The sequence below is a fragment of the Fusarium fujikuroi genome, chromosome FFUJ_chr01 (genome assembly GCF_900079805.1).
Source record: "Fusarium fujikuroi IMI 58289 draft genome, chromosome FFUJ_chr01".
In the NCBI taxonomy this organism is placed as follows: Eukaryota; Fungi; Ascomycota; class Sordariomycetes; order Hypocreales; family Nectriaceae; genus Fusarium; species Fusarium fujikuroi.
The window spans coordinates 2,998,596-3,015,940 of NC_036622.1; the positions used below are offsets into that span (position 1 = coordinate 2,998,596).

Consider the following 17,345-nt stretch of genomic DNA (forward strand, 5'->3'; position numbering starts at 1 on the left):
ACAGTCAGGGGAAAGGATGCAGAAAACTGTATTGATTCATAATTTAATCGTTGCTAATTAAAATTTTATAGATTCTATCGCCAGATCTTTGCTGGCATGGCATGATAATTAACTTCTTTTTTGGAAAAACCAGCCCAGCCATTACAAAGCACTCAACTCCCGAGCATGCCCATTGCGTTTGCCGCATATATACAACTTACTTCGTGTTGTCTTATCATTCTTTCGGACCAAACCTACTGCTGGCGTCTTTCCCAGTGAATGTTGGCGGGCTCCAGGGGTCGCGAGAAAAGCGAGGCGTAGTCGGTGTCGATTAGGGTGTTGCCGCCATCCACATTACGGAACTTGAACTCACGCACAACCTCAGCAACAATTGTCTGAAGTTGGGCGTTAGCAAAGTGCTCGCCAATGCATCGGTGGCGACCAGCACCAAAGGGCAGGTAAGGAGAGGCGGAACCCTTGCTGACAAGACCGTAGCCATAGTCGATCTTCTCTTCGTCATCGCCACGGGTAGCCATTCTAGGGAAGTTGGGAGAATCGGCCTCCCATCGGTGAGGATCCCACTCATCGGGGTTGGGGAAGTAGGCCGAGTCAGTAGCGCTGACACCAGGAGCGGCGAGAAGAGTGTGCGAGGTCGGGATGGTGTACTTGGTTCCAGGGACAGGCATGGGAGACTTGACGGCGCGCATGATAGAGTGGATAGGAGCGTGAAGGCGGAGGGTCTCCTTGATAATGGCCTGGTTGAGGGGCAGCTTGGCAAGGTCGTCGTAAGTCAAGGGAGGCAAATCAGCACCGAGTTCTCTGACCTGCTCCTGGTACAGCTCCTCCATGATGTGAGGGTACTGAGCGAGACGGAGCATGATCCAAGAGCTGGTAGAAGAAGAAGAGTGCTGGCCAGCCATGAGGAGAGCAATCATCATATGGGCGACCTCATGATCAGGGACAGGGGTGCCGTTCTTGTAAGTAGAGTTCATGAGATGCTTCATCATATCGTGCTCGGTGTCGTCGTTATCCTTAGCGCGTCGCTCCTTAATGGTGTCCATATAAATCTTGGCAACAGTGCGCTGAGCGTGGTCGCGCTTGCGGTTCCAGGGAAGAGGAGCCCAGTGAAGCATAAAGTTAATGGGAGTGAAACCCATATCGAGATCGTGGTAGAGAGCGGCCAGAGACTCGTCAAACTTGTTACGAATGACGCTGCCCTGGAGGGCATGAGAGGCAGTGAAGATAGTGATCTCGGCCATTTTCTTGGGAATGTCGACAATACCGGACTTGCCCTTGAAATCGGGGCTCTTCTTGAAGTAATCGCGAACCTCGGCGGAGATAATAGGCACATATGATCGGAAGGCTTCGGTCGTGAGGGCGATTTTCATGAACTAAAGGCATTTCTATCAGCATGTTGCTACGCAAGGATCAGATTGTCGTTTCTAACCTTCTTCTGCTCCATGAGTTTAGCATTGGGGCAATCGTACACGACATCCTTGCCGAATACAGGAGTAGTGAGAACCGTGTAAATCTCCTCAGCAGAGACATCCTTGAGCTTTCCGTTGAGGATGAAGTCGTTTCCAGTGGGGCCAACAGCGACAGTGGTTTTCTTTCCAAGGAGGACAAAGGTGAAGACATCACCATGCTAGCGCATAGTCAGCGTTTGGTCATGCAGGTTTTCTGGCGCCTTGTGCGTCCGTCCAAGATTCGTCTCCAATCCTGGAATTTTTGGGCTTGTTAAACGTACCTTGGCGCGGTTCTCCCTGAAGAACTTAGGGGGGTCCATTCCGTATGTGATAGTGCTTCCAACGAAGGGGAACCAGTGGAAGACCAGGGGTGGTTCATTGCGGTTCTTGAAGAATAGCTGGTTGAGTACATTGAGGACGACAGAGAGAACTATGAATGCTCCGAAGCCAATTCCAATCTGCTGGGCCAGAGGAAGCTCCTGATATTGTTGTGCGAGCGGGTGGCTCGCAAGTTCTTGGAGGAGACCCATGATTGGGTTTTATAAGGAGGACACTAGGGTTTTCGTTCCGTTTCGAAGGATGGAATCACTGGAAAGAAGTAAAGAAGAAAGTATTATCCACGGCGCCAGGAAGCACAAGAATTCCCAATGGCGAGTCTGTAGAAAGTAGAGACTGACAGGAAAATGAAAGGGAATGATGGCGAAGGAGATTAACTGATATGTAATTGCGACAGACCCCGACGTCTTTTTTTCGGACCGGGGTGTCTTAGCAGGTAGAAGAGACCCCACACACCTGCCGGGCAAAAACAGCCAACAGCACGGTACACCGCCTGCGCTCTCTCGAAATTAAGCCCGTAGAATTGCCTCGCCCCCTGTGTGGTTCATAGTTTACAGCACTCCTGCTGCCCTGTAAAACGGAACCTGATGTGGACGGTTCCTGAAAATAATGGGGCGTCATGCCGTCCCATCACGAAAGGGTGTGATATGATTGGTTCAGGAATGCGGATTCGTATTCGCATACACTTTGTGGTGCCAGATCTTGAGCCCCTCCATCCCTCCTTTTTCGCATTCTTATCTGCCCGCCAATAGAAGTATTTACTTGTTTGCATTGATTGCTTACGTAGTGCCTAATATGTATGTACATTCTGTAGATGCCCCTAGGTTAGTACAACTGATCGCAGGCTTTGCCAAGTATAATGGATTTGACCAGAGGTCAGATCTAGTGAGTTTAAGCCCTCAATCTGTATTTTTATCCTCCTTTCGACAATAGAGCTTAAGGTAACAACGGTCAAACACCATTGTCACATGAGGTTTCGATGTAGAAAATGTTATTTTCTCCCTCCTACCTACTAACCTAGTAGTGTTCATAATTCACCTCACTTTGCGGCCCTTCCTTCTCTGCCCCTTGTTGAAAGACTGAACTCTTAAAATGGTCTGATGAGTTGGATCACGGAGTTTCTGATTGGCTTCATTGCTATGGTCCGAATAAGAACCCGACTCTTGATCAGCCGTGAACTAAACGGCTATTAATGTGACGATTCTCGAATCATTTTCAGGGTCCTCGATGAATAAGACCATATTGTTTATTGGTCAATGGCTTTTGACGTGTCCAGGATGATAAAATACGGATCAAGGGATTTATCAGTATTCACATGTTGACCTGCTACCTAATGGTTGATGGAATTCTTGCAACAGTAGAATATGATTCATTTTTTTGGAAGAGCTCACAAAGTACTGCATGTTTCATGACCTCAATTGGAAGCACAGATGACCATTGATTTGAAAAGGTTGCTCAATTCAAGGGCCACTTCTAAGACTGTTATGATAGTAAACGTTTGTTTTACAATTTTCGAGACTACAATACCACCGGAAATGCTATCAAATATTCAGAAGCTACCCCTGAAGCCGCCGCAATTAACAATTAAAAAAACATATCATGTTTGTTCCCAACCCCGGATCACCCCGATCACAGAAACCATCGCCTATGATGCCCCGCTTAAGATGGGCTGACGCTCGCGGGGCTCATCTTGTATGAAGACGTAAAACATCGCCCGACTCCCTTCCGTATTCGCGAGACGGAACGGTCAAGAATAGTCCCAATCACCGGGGGCCTATTTGTCCCGGCCGGCGCCGAACTGACGTTACGACCCGGGCGAGGGCTGTGAGAAGGACCGGCATCTGAGGATAACAGCGGGTTTGAGGATATTTTGGCATTTTCCTCTGTCGATGGCGTTGCAGACTACATGGCATCCCCCGATGCCAGTTGCGAACCCACAAGTCTCATAAGTATCAAAAATGCTCAAGCAATTCAGAAGACGTGAAATGACTGCCATGTCAGGGCATTGTCAGTACAACAGTGAACTATCAGTCCGATAGGGTTTGTTGCGCCTTGAAGGCTAACCTCGTCTGTCACTGAGCCTGTTCTTATCGCTGTAAGAGAAGTCCATGAGACGCTCATATATATTTCTGTTATCGTGAACTAGTTGGACTGTCCACGAGGCTAACAAGACGGCGGGTTTGACCGACAAATTCTGACTATATGGTGGTCAACAATACTGTGCTGTATATAGTCGAGGCTCTTCCTGGGGAGTCCGACTTATGATTCAAAAGAGCATGTGTATAACTATTTTTTATTCCTGTGCCCTAAACTATGAATCGTGAAAATCATGAGGGGAATATTACCGACGCCTGTAATCAGAGTATCAGAGTATCTACCAAGAGCAAACGCAGACTCGCCAAGCAATAAAATATGTGAGTCAGTAAAAGGCATGCCAAATTCTTCATGTATCCCCATAAATGCACGCAACAAATTGCATCAATGCTCGAAATCCGCCTACATATAGTGAGCCGTCAGGTAACATAAACGCGGACGTTGTCTTGTTAGGTCCGCCGCGTTCCTTGTGTCGCAACTATAACCGTCAAGGCCGTCTTACAAACTCCGACTCCCAAAAAATCTCGCAACCCTCGTGATGTATCGTCTGCACTTATCATCGAAACGACAGAAGACGCTTAGAGAATCGTGTCTTCTAAGCAACGATGCTCTTTCCGACAGCACCCCATCGAAGTTTACGAAGTCCACTGCCCGAAGATCGAATTACTTCCTGACCGCAGGATGCTGTTTCGTTGACGCTTGCAACGCTGGCAGCCAGCGCCTCTTGCTTGCCGACCTCACGACCGATAACATAGCCAGCACCAAACCCCACCACAGATACAAGCACGACAACTCCGGCGCTGACAACCCATGTGAGAAGGGTTGGTGAGATGCTGGTTGGCTCTTCCATCTGGGCAACCTTCTTTTTCTTAGTAGCCCGCGGGGCCGTCGGCGATCCGGAGCCGTGCTTGTCTCTTTCAGAGGTTCGCGAAGGGGATCTTGCGGGAGAGCCCCGTTTGCGGGGTGGAGATGGCCCCGCGGGTCGTTGGGCTCGTCTCGGCTCCGCTGACAGCTCTGACTCCGGTACAAATCGGAGTTCCATGGGTTGGCTGTTGGGACCTACACCTGCGTTGGCGGTCCTTTGGGCCTCTACTTCATCCTTTGACTTGGGCAGACCCCTAGCAGCATGCGCGCAGGAAAGAAGAGTAGTGAGGGATGCACGAAGGGCCGCGTCGTTCTCTTCACGGACAGCTGGGGACATAAAGCTTGGGCCCGCACGGTGGGGCCGTGTCTGCGATCGTTGGGTGAAGGATGGCCGTGTAAGACCATTATGAGGATGAGAAGGAGGAGCGCTTGGGATGGCTGGAGCCGAGTCTCTTCGTTGCGTTGATGGATGAGTGAAGGCGTTTGGCTGAGGTCGGAAGATAGGCTCTGTAGGTTGATCGGACACACGTCCGAGCGCGGTGACGTTATCACCATCCGACTCGGCCTCTGAATCCACATCCGCCTCCTCCTCGGACCGCTGAGCGTTCTCGGTCGAGCTGGTAAGAAGGTGATCATCTTCACTATCGCTCTCGTCATATTCCTCTTGGCTACTCAAATCGGCCGCGTTCACATTATGAATAGCAGTCTGCTGTTGAGGGAGCGATCGTGCTGATTGCTGTAATCGTCGTCGGCGCACATATGGATTTCCGACGCGCAGGCCGGTAGTAACAATCTCATCACCGATACTGGATAGGGAAGAAGATGAGGGTTGCGATGCTACTTCTACCCAAGATTCTAGAAAAGTTAGCATACAAGTTTTGACAGTTTGACCTACGGGGTGACACTTACCATCGTGACGTCTCTGTGAGGGAAGCCCAGGACTCGATCTCGCTCCATTTGGAGACATCCTATTTCCTTGCCAACTTTGGTTTCCTTCTCCGTCCATTGTTCCTCCTCTTTGCGCTGAGAAGATCGAAGTTTGTTGAAAGTTGAGTTGTTGGGACGTACGGTATTCAAGTTCCGAGGCGGAGCACAAGAAGGCACGGGACTCGATATGCTACGTAGATCAGCAGTGCAACTTCGCTTATCTCTTGGCTATGGGGTGATGTTATTCAGGAGGCGGCCGAAAAGTTGAAAGATGGCGAAGCACAAGAAAGACAGATGAGGTACAAAGTGAGGGTATAAAAAAGATAGAAAGTACCTAGGTAAGTAGCGAGTTCTTGGCCAGCGAAGTCGGGGCTGGGGGGAACCGTTGGTAAAGTGCAGTCAAGAGCCTGGAGTGGACGATTGTTTCTTTGTCACAGGCACGAGAGCACGTCTCGCTGCCCAGTGATAACGACTAAGTAACGGTACTTGTGATGTGGGTGGGGAGACAGTGCGGGCTCGTGGCGCATACTAGTAGATAGCTACTTATGAAACAGCGATATGCCAGGCATGTTCTCCATTTGGTGTAGCAGTACTAATGCTGGAACGATGACGCTCTTCTTGTTGCACACTGTATATCTGTGGTCGCGAGAGCGGTGAAGCTCCTTTCTATGAGTATCAGTACATCAGCCCCCGCGTTACCTACATCTGAGCACGCAGCACGGAACACTACTAACTTTACGGTCATGAAGGAAAGTCTTTCGATGCCTCTTATGATATACTGTGCCGACGTGGATAGTTGAAGACCTTTTACTAAGCTCTGGGCTCATAGACCTGTCGACTTTTATGGATCTGCATTATGCGTGAAACAAAGAATCATGGAACAATACCCTGGACCATTTATTCCCTGTCGACCTTGAAAGTGATGGCGCAACGATCATCCAGCCACCGCCTCAGTACAACACGGCAGCCGGGCCAAGCAAAACCTGACCTTGTTAATTATTACAATGCTTTATGTGTTTGCGTTATCTGTAGCTTTCGAATAATATCAAAACTGGAGCCCTAGATTAAAAGTATCGTGTATCAACCGGGAATGGTTAGTACCTGTAGTAGTTACCTGAATATCAACTACCTACTACCTAGGTAGGTACTGTAGCTTGACACCTCACCTCACCATACCCAGCAGCTGACTTTCAAGACTGACCTTCATCATGTTCTTTCCATCTTTCCCACCAAATGCGCCTGGATTGTCAGTGTTCAAGCACCATGTTGGCATGCTCACGCGTAAGTAGTATATCTCGAGACTGGTCACTCCGTCCCCACCGTCCATCTGATTCGCGGCTTATGTGACACAGCCATCACACGCTGCACATATCAATTTTTGGCCTGCACGTTTTGATAGGCTACAGCTGCATCCTGAAATTCTGCAACAGTGCCGTAGGCAGTATGTTATGAATGAGCTTTCTGCCCCTCTGCTATACTCGATCCAAGATGGACTCATACCCCTAAACTGAGCGTTTTGTCCAGAGTGTCATATGTAAAGAACACATGATCTCCAAGACAATATCATAAGATACCGCTGCAAAAGACTCACTACTCAAGCTACTATACCTTATACTGCAGATACATTCACTCTTGAAAAGACCCCTGGACGTCATTGAGACAAACATAATTGAACTTTTATTGCGCCCCTAGAATCGAGATGTGGACTATCCCGTTGCTACATAAATCGAAAGAATAACGGCAGTGGTATACTCACCAACATCAAACGATGAAACAGTGTACATGGTATAAGAAATCAAGATGGTCTAGTCGTCAAGGCAGGAGATCGTCGTCAACTGGTTCTGAGGTTAGGCATAGGCATGGTCGTATCTTTTCGAAAAGCCCCCAGGGTCCCTCAAGAGCGTTCGCGAGAACCGACTTGGTCCACTCCACAATGTCTGGAAGACAGAGGGAGCCTCGTCCCAAACAGTGGTTTAACAAATCCCTCAGAAGCCCACGTGGTGTCTGCCTTGAAGAAAGGCTTGATCAAGAAGCCAAAGACACCAGGAAGGTGCTTTATGAAGATGCCACGAGCCCACGGTCCCTCAAGTGTAATAGCCCCCAGGTCTATAACTGCTTTACGCGTGTGATGCGTATTCTCAAAGCCCACTACTCCATGATGGAGTTTTGTCTTGTGTTGAATCAACAGCCCACAAAAGCCCACTTATTGGTAAACCCGCCAGAAGCCCTCAGTTCGCAACCGTTGTGCATCAACCCACGCTTAATCGAAAGAAATCTTGGAGCCAGAGAAAGTGGTAGGAGTGCGGTTAGCACCAGTGCCGAAGCTACCACCACGGCCACCACCACGGCCGCGACCACCACCGCCACCGCGACCACCTCCGCGGCCTCCAAAGCCACCACGACCTCCACCGCGACCACCTCCACGACCACCACCAAAGCCGCCGCCGCCGCCCTGTTGAGGTCTGCTGCTAGCATAGTCCAGGCGGACGCTACGGGACATACGTCCGTTACCAATAGGGGCACCATTCTTGGCCTCGAAGACCTGCTTGGCATCCTCGACCGAGTTGAAGCTGACGTAACCGAAGCCCTTGAGGTTACCGCTATCACTGTTCAGAGTTAGTAACAGGAACGCAGAGGCAGAGTGAATATTGCTACTTACGGGTCGGTGGGGAGGCGAACGCTGGCAACTTCAGCGACATCGCTGAAGAACTCACGGACGGTGTCCTGGTCGACATCGAAGGGAAGGTTACCGACGAAGAGGGTATCGCTCTCAGGACTGACAGTGTCACCATGACGCTGGGCACGATCGGCAGCGCGAGACTGAGGGTTGGCATCAGCGGGACGAGCGTTGGCATAGTCGAGGTTGATGGCACGGCCCTCAAGTTCAACACCCTGCATGGTCTCGTAGGCCTTGGTGCAAGAGGCAGCATCGTTGAAGTCAACATAACCGAAGCCACGGCTGCGACCAGTACCCTTCTCAGTCATGACGCGGGCGTTGGCAAGACCCTCGATGTGCTTGAAAGCCTCGTAGAGGGCATTGTCGTCGATGGACCAGCTTAGGCTGCCGGCGAAGAGGGTAGTGGCCTCGTCAGTCTTTGTCTTCTTGGCATCCGCATCGCCATCATCCTCAGCCTTGCGCTTCTTCGAAGGAGCCTCCTCGGTCTTCTCAATTTTGGCGCCGGCCTCATCAGAGTCGCTGCTGTCACTGTCATCGGAGTCATCCTCAGAATCGTCGGAATCGGAGTCGTCAGAAGAATCGGCCTTCTATGTATGGAGTTAGTAAGAAGTAGTTTCAGTATATAGAGTTTGTGTGTACGAACCTTCTCGGCAGCCTTGGCCTTGGGCTTCTCCTCTTCACTCTCATCGTCGGAGTCCGAGTCAGAGTCGGAACCGGAGCCAGACTCAGAGTCAGATGAGTCAGAAGACTCAGCCTTCTTGGCGGGAGCGGCAGCCTTAGCAGTACCGTTGACCTTGGTAGCCTTAGCCTTGGGCTTCTCCTCCTCAGACTCGCTGTCGGAGTCGGAGTCTGAGCCAGAGTCGGACTCAGATTCAGATGAAGACTCAGCAGCCTTGGCCTTGGCCTTGGTGACAGTCTTCTTAGTAACCTTCTTCTCCTCCTCAGAGGAAGAAGAGTCGGAGTCGGAAGCCTCAGACTCGCTCTCAGACTCAGACTCAGACTCAGACTCAGACTCGGAAGAAGACTCGGGCTCGGCCTTCTTCTTGCTCTTCTTGGTGTCCTTCTCCTTGGTGACCTTCTTGGCAGCAGCCTTAGCAAGCTCCTTGGACTTGGACTTGGAGGACTTGGAAGGCTTGGTGATGCCTCCAGCCTTGACGGTGCTGAGAGGCTCAGCAACCTTGGCCTTGCTCTCCTTTGTCTTTGTCTTAGCCATTGTGATTATGTATTAAGGTAGAAGGGGGTAAGAGGTGGTAGGGAAAGATGAATGTCTAGTCGGGGGAGAATGAGTAGGAAGAAAATGGGAAGAGGGCGGATGTAGAAAGCAGACTTTTAAGCTGGTGGTTGGACTCTACTTTTTTTTTCTCACTTTTTTTTTTCCTGCCGTCAAAATGGTGGGGCTCATGAGGGCGGTGAGGATCTTTGAACTGACAGGGAAGGTGGTCGATGGGCTTGTGGGTCTGATCTTGCCTGAGAAATCAGGTCGCTTATTATTGGACATTCAATTCACCTAGGTTGAGCTTCAAGCTACTCGGACATCCCAAGTTGCCGATATCGACTGAGTCCCATTGTCAGCCTTGCGCGCTGTCCTTCGCTACAATTCTATAATCTACTCATAAGCCAAAAAGGCAACCTCAGATTCACCATGCCTACTCCCGAGTCCGAGCAATTTAAGGCTCAGAAGCCCACCGTTCCTCCTACATTCAATGGCGTCGATTACGATGATACTAAAGCCTTTAAGGCTGCCGAGGATTCCCTCATCCGAGAGCAATGGGTTGGGGCCATGATGACTCGTCTTGTTGGAGAGGAGCTCAACAAGTGCTACGTTCGAGAGGGTGTCAACCACTTGGAGAACTGCGGCCACCTCCGAGGTCAGTTTGTTTTGACGTGGAGCTTTCCCCCAGGGCTGCCGAGAGCACGCTTTGAGCGTCTACTGACTTTGGAGACTAGAGAGATATTTGCAATTGTTGAAGACGAACAAGATCAAGGGCACCAAGTTCCTGCAACAAAACTATGTCGACCAGAAGGATCAAGAGCTTGATCTCGCTGCCAAAGTTCACACTAGCGACAAGATTGCCAAGCTCAACCACGGCCGATTCTCATCGTAAGCCTTTAATTAAACCAGAATCTGAGTTGGGAAGGAATTGCATGGATGTGATGTTTGGATGAGAGGGAATTATGGTCTAGATATCATGATTTGAGTGTCTCGGCTCACCAAAAAAAAGGGTGAAGCAATCATCTGACCTTGTATGAATTGTATATATCAGGAAGAAACGAATCAAAAGAAACCATAAGGAAACTACACAGTTGTACCTGTGAGAGCCAATGCATATTAATTGTAGTTCAACATTTTGGAGGCTTCCAATTGGGCGCAAGGCTGACATTTTACATCTTCCGTCACCTCTCATTGGCTCTCCACCAATTGGTCGTCCAAAAATTCTCCAGAACTTCAAGCCTTGTCACACTTCATCTCCCACCAACCCACCACCAGCAATCATGATGTTCTGCGCTCGTTGTCTACGCGCCACCTCCTTGCGGCGCTCGCAGCCGATTCTTCGACAGTTTTCGACAACGACGAATTTTCGTTCCGCAGAACCTCAACTTTCGACTCCTGTTACAGCGCCCGGTGAGGCACAGAAGGATGTCCCTGCTGCACGATCATCATGTGCCCCTGGAACTGTTCTTAATGGCTTAAACTATACCAAGGGTGGACAAGACCCTGTCGCAAAGAATGATGACGAATACCCAGAATGGTTGTGGTCTTGCCTGGAAGTCTTGAAGAAGAGTGCCGATTCGGCGGATGCCGATGCTGGTGACGAATTCTGTATGTTTTATACCTGATATCGTACCGCAAGGCAAGACATCACTAACGACACTAAAGCCAAGTCGAAGAAGCAAAGAAAACTGGCAGCCAAGCGTCAAAAGACCCTCGAGGCCAAGCTGTTGGCTGAGGGCAATCTCGAGGCTCTGGCTCCTAAGATTCCTCTTCAACGCCAGTCTATTAATATCCTCGGAGAGGAGAATCGAGGGGTTGAGCATAACATTGAGGCCGCACAAAAGCGAGAGGAGCTTAAGAAGGCGATGCGAAAGGAGAGAAGGGCCAAGATCAAGGAAACCAACTACCTCAAGTCTATGTAAATTTGAGACGGTTATCTATATATGTACACCACTTGAGAGTATGCAACTCGACTGTACCATACCGCGGCATGAAGAAATGATTCAATCGATTCAACTCATGATCAGCATTATCTCACGATAAACACCAAATCTCCTTGACTACTTCATACTGTGTGATATGTTGATTCATATTTGTCTCGAATATTCTATCTGTTTAACAATCGCATGATGCTCATCTCATCATGAATAGCATAGTTTGATCATCAAACTGTTTGAGAGAGTACAGCTCTATGGGACTAAGGTGTATGATACTCACAGAGCACTCAAATCCAGCGGTACACTGCTGCCTCGTCCTGCCCTATATTTTCTTGTTCCACCTACAAAGTCCCTGGGTTTCGGGAACAAACCTTCATCCTTGAACTGCCACCTAGAGTCGTTGATCACAATACGGGCCCCACCACCAACACCGGGCGTTTGTGCTGGCGAGTGCTTCGGGCTTGGGGATTTTGCTCCATTGGCTGTCAAAGTGAACATACTTGGATCCAACATGGACTGACGAAGGGATGAGCCTCGAGAACGTGTCGTTGGTGGCGGGGGCGAAGGTGCGCTCGGAGGTGCTGGTACTGATCCAGAAGGTGGAGGTGGGGGAGGAGGTGGCGCCGCGCTTGGAGATGCTTGACCAGCGGCGCGAATGGCAGCTACTGCAGCAAGTGATGGCGTCGAATGTGATGCTGCAGGTGGAGGAGGCGGAGGAGGCGGTATTGAAGATCGTGAAGCCGGCGACTGACTCGGCAGAGGAGGTGCCGCAGAAGGCGGAGGAGGAGGAGGAGCGGCAGGAGCCGATGCACTGTTAGATGGAGGAGGTGGAGGAGGCGGTGGTGCAGGAGGCGCTGAAGATGGTGAGGGCGCGGATGGTGGCAGAGACATTGACGAAGGCTTTCTTGACGTCGGCAGGGGAGGCGGCTTCTTTCCTATAGGAGGAGGGGGAGGCTTGGATCCCACTGGTGTCGTCTTTCTCAAGTTTGCTGCTCCTCCCGGAGGCGGTACTGGAGGCCCTCGCCCAGGGATTGCTGGCGCAACTGCTGACGGAGGCCTTGGTGCGGAGCCGGCTGGAGGTTTGGGTGCTGAGGTAGTAGATTCAGGATCCGATCGATATGAAGAATCGGCATTTGCGCCAGTGTCAATGCCTCCCCTGCTCTTTTTCAACTTGGGCATTCCACCAGCGAAAAGACCACCCAGCTGCGGCGCGGCATCAATGCCTGCCGTCGAATCGCGAGATCCTTGATCACTATTACTCCTCGCTCGTCCTCCTGGGACCGGTGGTGCTAGGCCTCCTGGGGGCTTAGGAGCACCACCCAAGCCGGGGACAGGAGGTGCGCCGCCAACAGGCAGAGGTGCCGACGAATTTGATGTATTTGCAACTTGAGGTGCTGAACGGTCATTGGTAACAGCTTTCTTGAGAGCTTTGCCTTTGTGGATATCTGACAGAAGTGCGCCCTGGAGAGTTGTCAGATTCTGGTCAAGCTAACTATAGCGACGGACGAAGGTATGCAGTAAATGAACATACTCTGTTGCCAGCCCCAGCAGGCGGACGGGCAGGAAGACCTCCTGGAGGAGGTGGAGGCGGCGGAGGAGGACCACCCATGGCACCAGGCGGCGGCGGCGGAGGAGGAGGTGGTGGTGGAGGAGGCATCACGGAGTCGTTCTATGTCCTGAACTGCGTGGGATGGGGTGGTTGAGGTTGTTTGGCGAGAGAATAAGAGATAGTCGGGGTCTTCGGACTTGGATAGTGGGGTCCCGACCTTGAGCTTATATACAAGTCCTACGACACAGCCTGGGGAGGCAACAGTGAATGTGAAGACCAGCCAAGGAGTGGTTATATAAAGGTCAAGGTTGAGCCCAAGGTACTGGATCAGTTTGGATACTCCAAGGCAAGAGCCACCTCATGTTTCGTCATGGCCAATGGCACGCTTACGCTGCATGGAAAGAACCTACGGAAGGCAGCACCGCTACTTACAGTGGACACGCTGGGCATGGATGGTCTGGGCTTCGCCCCGCTTTCTTCTAACCCAAAGTTCCTGAAGATATGGATCTCAGGCTTCGATTATTTAGAGCTTCACTGATGCGACCATGACAACATAAGCCAGAAAAAGCGATTCATTTTACTGCAATCAGGATGACTATAGGTAATTACCTGTAAGAAAGATGAGCAGTTTTGCAAGCACAGCACCTGGTCCTGTTTAAATATTCAACGGGCGATATGACTTATAAAGTTGGCTTCCACTAGAATTTGCATGGAAGTGAGCAGCCTATCACAATCGCCAATCACCAACAGGTGGGGGCTTCCCGCTCGCGTATCATGGCTGCGAAATTCAAAGTCGGGTTCTAAATAGCATCAACGACAAACAAGACCGGAAGATTTTTACTTAAGAAGGACGTGGGCAATCGGGGATAAAGAAACGGCTGGGGCTCCTAGAAACCAAAACTGGCCATTATCTCTTGGACACAAAACCATGTCACGAGTCGGTACCCGGCACATTGGCAATATCTGCCATCGATGCGCTTTTACACCAACACCGACAATCGCAAACCAAGCCTTCATTAGCGGAACGCTCCTAGCTGCCATTCGTCATAGGAGAAGGACAACGATAAAGGGCCCGCGCGCACGATGGGCTGCGACCGCATCAACATACCCAGACCTCAATATCCAGCCGGCCGATGCCGATAAAGTCCCTCGACAATTGACTGATCCGACACAACTGGCAAATATCGTAGAGAGCACAAAGGAGAAGTTCCTGGCCACAGATGGAATTCCGGCGAAGCAACTGACGACTGCGGCCCTTGAGACGTGCCTCAAGGCTGCTCAAGCCCTCCAACCTCAAATCCACAGGGCCGAGGCTCAATCGCGGACATCCACATCAAAGCTCATGGAGCTGGGAGCAGAGCGAACTGGCCAAAGGCCAAATTCTATGGACCCTCAACTTGCCGATAGCGTCAAAAAGATCTCGTACTCGGCCTATGCAATCATTTCGCAGCCCAATGTCGAGATAACACCCGCCTTCCTTGAACTCTACGTTGCTATTCAGGCCTCGCTAGGCCGGCCTGAGTCGCTTCCTGCCGTGTTCGAGATGTTTGCGACCAAGAAGAAGCCGGTTGTCAAGAATGGAGTGGTCCAATACGTGGCTTCAAACCCCAACGCTGCAGTCAAAGCGATTGAGAAAGGCGTCGCCGATATGGCTTTGCAGACTGCTATTGACGCCAAGAATCTAGATTCAGCACTGGGCGTTGTTGAGGCCTCCTTCAGTCTTCCCGCATTCAAACGTCAGAAGCTTATCAAGCACTCCACTACCCCTGCTCTCGCCCTTGGCTCTCTTCCCTTTGGTATCTTTGGTCTTGCTTCAGCATATGCTGCCTACTGGCAGAACACTATGGATATATCCACAGCAACAGGCCTCGGCGTTGCTGGTATCTCTGGATATTTCTTGGTTGTGGGATCAATGGGTATGATTGCCAAATTAAGTAACAAGGATCAGATGAAGCGTGTGACTTGGGCGCCTGGCACACCACTGCGTCTCAGGTGGCTGAGGGAAGAGGAGCGAGCTGCTATGGACAAGATTGCTTGTGCCTGGGGTTTCAAGGAGCCCTGGAGGCATGGAGAGGAGTCGGGCCCTGAGTGGGAAGGTCTGAAGGAGTACATGGGTTACCGTCAGATGATTCTCGATCGCGTTGAGTTTATGGAGGGCATGAGTTAGTTTCTCCGCTGTTCCCTCCAGTGTATATCATATCTGTACAAAAAAAAAATACATGGATCAAATATTCTATGCTCTCCCCGAGTAAGCTTCACCCATAGTATGACTTTAGATGGTTGACAAGATGAGAATAAAGAGAAAAACAACATGTATAGACCTGAAAGTTTGCCATGTACCCCTTGCCCCAGACTACCTATGGGTTGGCCTCTGGGTTAACCTCGTATGTGACCCCATACTCAACAGTCTTTCTTATCACACCAGCAGCACTTGCCAACGTGGACGGCGTATCGGTTCTTTCTAAAGAGCCCAATATGACTTCCTCGCTTGCTTCATCGTTTGGAAGGACGACACTTCGTGTAAGACCTTGTGCACTTCTAGGCCCAACATAAGGATTCCAAGCTCCAGTCTGAACTCGAGTTCCATCTATGCGTTGAGAAACACTGTGTGAAGATTTATTTGAATTTGAATTAGGGAAACATGATGGGAGGATAATAGCGATGGGGATGCGGCACATAGGGAGACATGTGCAGATAATAGCTAAATTCTGTTCGATTATAGTCCACACGGTGGAGCTAATTTCGACTAGAACACTGTCAGTGAGTTCAACTTTGTATTTTCACACAAGACACGTACATGTCGTATCAAGAGTTTTGGTTGCCAGATCGAGGGTTGTCATGCGCACGATGGATGTCACTATAACACTAAGTAGAATGAGTTCACCTAGTACTTGTCTGGCCGGATCTCACTTACACGCCGCCGCCCCTGGTGAGAACTATCATGAGTGCACGTTTGTGCGCGGCGGGTAGTTGACTTATCCATATAGGCTGCATTGGTAACATCAATATCAAGGTATCGGTGCCAATGGACAACCCAGCATTCGCGTGCCAGTTCTTGTTGAGGCTAATGCAAGTTGACTGGATAGATTTGTCCCAGGCACCCCTGAGCGGCTGGCACTGCCAGATTGATAAGGCTGAGGCTATAGACATATAACAGGCAATGGTGCCTATGAGGGTATAGCAACACCTGCGAAACCAGTTTTGGATAAATATGCGGAGATATAGTAGGTGTATCGATATTCTGGCGAGATTCGCAGTGAGTTTGTAGAATATCTGGGCGACATGGAATAACTAGAGGAGTTAGAGTTATCATTAAGTGAATTGTTGTTGAAGTTATGTAGTAGATGCTACTCACCTTGAGTGCCATCAACTTGTCATCTGTGGTCAAGGTTTCAATATGACGACCAAATCCGTAGCTGCAGGACACTACCATGACAGTTTGTACCGTCGAGGCCGAGAACTATTTCGTTAGTGTCGGCCCTTTGTGAGTACCAGTATCAGGCATGACTTACAAAGGATATAATGATGGTTGTGTCATCCCAACCCAGACTCGATCGCCTAGCTACACGACTCCAAAAGCGGAAAAGGATAAAGATAGGCGTCACAATGAAGAAAGCAACGCTTGGGGCGTAAATCAGCACTGCGTTGCTCTCGCTTGGGATATCCTCCGAGATCATCATGGACAATTGAAGACGTGAGGCATGTGCTCAGTGCTATGGTAACACTGAGACGCCATCACCGTGGAGAAACTGGTCCGGAGAGGGATGATTTATAATAAAAAACTTGACCCTTTCTGAGTCTCTTGATCTGGCTTCGGTTTCGACCGGGGGCACTAGAAACAAGACTCTGCATTCTTGTTGCTTTTGTGCACGGGGTTAATGGTATACAATATATTAATAACAGGAAAGACCTCCAATTATGGCTCATGATATCCAGAGAATCAATCCTGGGTACCCTAGTACTCAACAAACTATCTCAGCCGTCACAGTAATGACGGCTTGTTTGAGGCCATCCACTTGTGAAGTAGTCAGCTATATCACTTCAAGCTATATCAGCAATTTGCTACCCAGGGACGGCCAGCTACTACGGGGTGTTCAATCGTAACTTTATGATAGGAGATAAGAACTAGAGTTTCTTTTCAAAGTCTCTGACATTGGCTTCATCTGATTTCTGCACCTGGAAGATATTGTGTTATTCTGTAGGCTCCTTCGGTGCTGGTCTACACTTTGCTTTTCTTCCCTGCGAGTGACTCTTTGTAATAAGTGGAAACAGAATGATTCATTTGTCCTAGACGAAAAGTCCA

General features: G+C 50.0%; 8 protein-coding genes; 3 read left to right on the plus strand and 5 right to left on the minus strand.

Moving 5' to 3' along the window:
• Positions 1 to 233: 233 nt before the first annotated feature.
• Positions 234 to 1,975, minus strand: FFUJ_01179 (probable cytochrome P450 51 (eburicol 14 alpha-demethylase); the record flags this gene model as incomplete). XM_023581617.1 has 3 exons in its annotated part: positions 234 to 1,370; positions 1,427 to 1,624; positions 1,727 to 1,975. The coding sequence occupies 3 exons, from the start codon at positions 1,973 to 1,975 to the stop codon at positions 234 to 236; spliced, it is 1,584 nt and encodes a 527-aa protein (XP_023424364.1).
• A 2,495-nt stretch (positions 1,976 to 4,470) lies between these two features.
• Positions 4,471 to 5,706, minus strand: FFUJ_01178 (uncharacterized protein; the record flags this gene model as incomplete). XM_023581628.1 has 2 exons in its annotated part: positions 4,471 to 5,594; positions 5,649 to 5,706. The coding sequence occupies 2 exons, from the start codon at positions 5,704 to 5,706 to the stop codon at positions 4,471 to 4,473; spliced, it is 1,182 nt and encodes a 393-aa protein (XP_023424365.1).
• A 2,220-nt stretch (positions 5,707 to 7,926) lies between these two features.
• FFUJ_01177 (probable cutinase negative acting protein) lies at positions 7,927 to 9,556 on the minus strand (the record flags this gene model as incomplete). XM_023581639.1 has 3 exons in its annotated part: positions 7,927 to 8,272; positions 8,326 to 8,930; positions 8,987 to 9,556. 3 exons carry the CDS (start codon positions 9,554 to 9,556, stop codon positions 7,927 to 7,929), a joined length of 1,521 nt encoding a protein of 506 aa, XP_023424366.1.
• A 429-nt stretch (positions 9,557 to 9,985) lies between these two features.
• On the plus strand, positions 9,986 to 10,448 carry FFUJ_01176 (probable NADH-ubiquinone oxidoreductase 12 kDa subunit, mitochondrial precursor; the record flags this gene model as incomplete). XM_023581650.1 has 2 exons in its annotated part: positions 9,986 to 10,211; positions 10,291 to 10,448. 2 exons carry the CDS (start codon positions 9,986 to 9,988, stop codon positions 10,446 to 10,448), a joined length of 384 nt encoding a protein of 127 aa, XP_023424367.1.
• A 388-nt stretch (positions 10,449 to 10,836) lies between these two features.
• On the plus strand, positions 10,837 to 11,478 carry FFUJ_01175 (related to mitochondrial ribosomal protein L37p; the record flags this gene model as incomplete). XM_023581661.1 has 2 exons in its annotated part: positions 10,837 to 11,164; positions 11,222 to 11,478. 2 exons carry the CDS (start codon positions 10,837 to 10,839, stop codon positions 11,476 to 11,478), a joined length of 585 nt encoding a protein of 194 aa, XP_023424368.1.
• A 291-nt stretch (positions 11,479 to 11,769) lies between these two features.
• Positions 11,770 to 13,150, minus strand: FFUJ_01174 (related to proline-rich protein verprolin; the record flags this gene model as incomplete). XM_023581673.1 has 2 exons in its annotated part: positions 11,770 to 12,954; positions 13,025 to 13,150. The coding sequence occupies 2 exons, from the start codon at positions 13,148 to 13,150 to the stop codon at positions 11,770 to 11,772; spliced, it is 1,311 nt and encodes a 436-aa protein (XP_023424369.1).
• An 820-nt stretch (positions 13,151 to 13,970) lies between these two features.
• Positions 13,971 to 15,209, plus strand: FFUJ_01173 (uncharacterized protein; the record flags this gene model as incomplete). The annotated part of the gene is made up of 1 exon (XM_023581684.1): positions 13,971 to 15,209. The coding sequence occupies one exon, from the start codon at positions 13,971 to 13,973 to the stop codon at positions 15,207 to 15,209; it is 1,239 nt and encodes a 412-aa protein (XP_023424370.1).
• A 190-nt stretch (positions 15,210 to 15,399) lies between these two features.
• FFUJ_01172 (related to integral membrane protein) lies at positions 15,400 to 16,719 on the minus strand (the record flags this gene model as incomplete). XM_023581695.1 has 5 exons in its annotated part: positions 15,400 to 15,788; positions 15,840 to 15,907; positions 15,957 to 16,333; positions 16,398 to 16,502; positions 16,555 to 16,719. The coding sequence occupies 5 exons, from the start codon at positions 16,717 to 16,719 to the stop codon at positions 15,400 to 15,402; spliced, it is 1,104 nt and encodes a 367-aa protein (XP_023424371.1).
• Between the last annotated feature and the right edge of the window lie 626 nt (positions 16,720 to 17,345).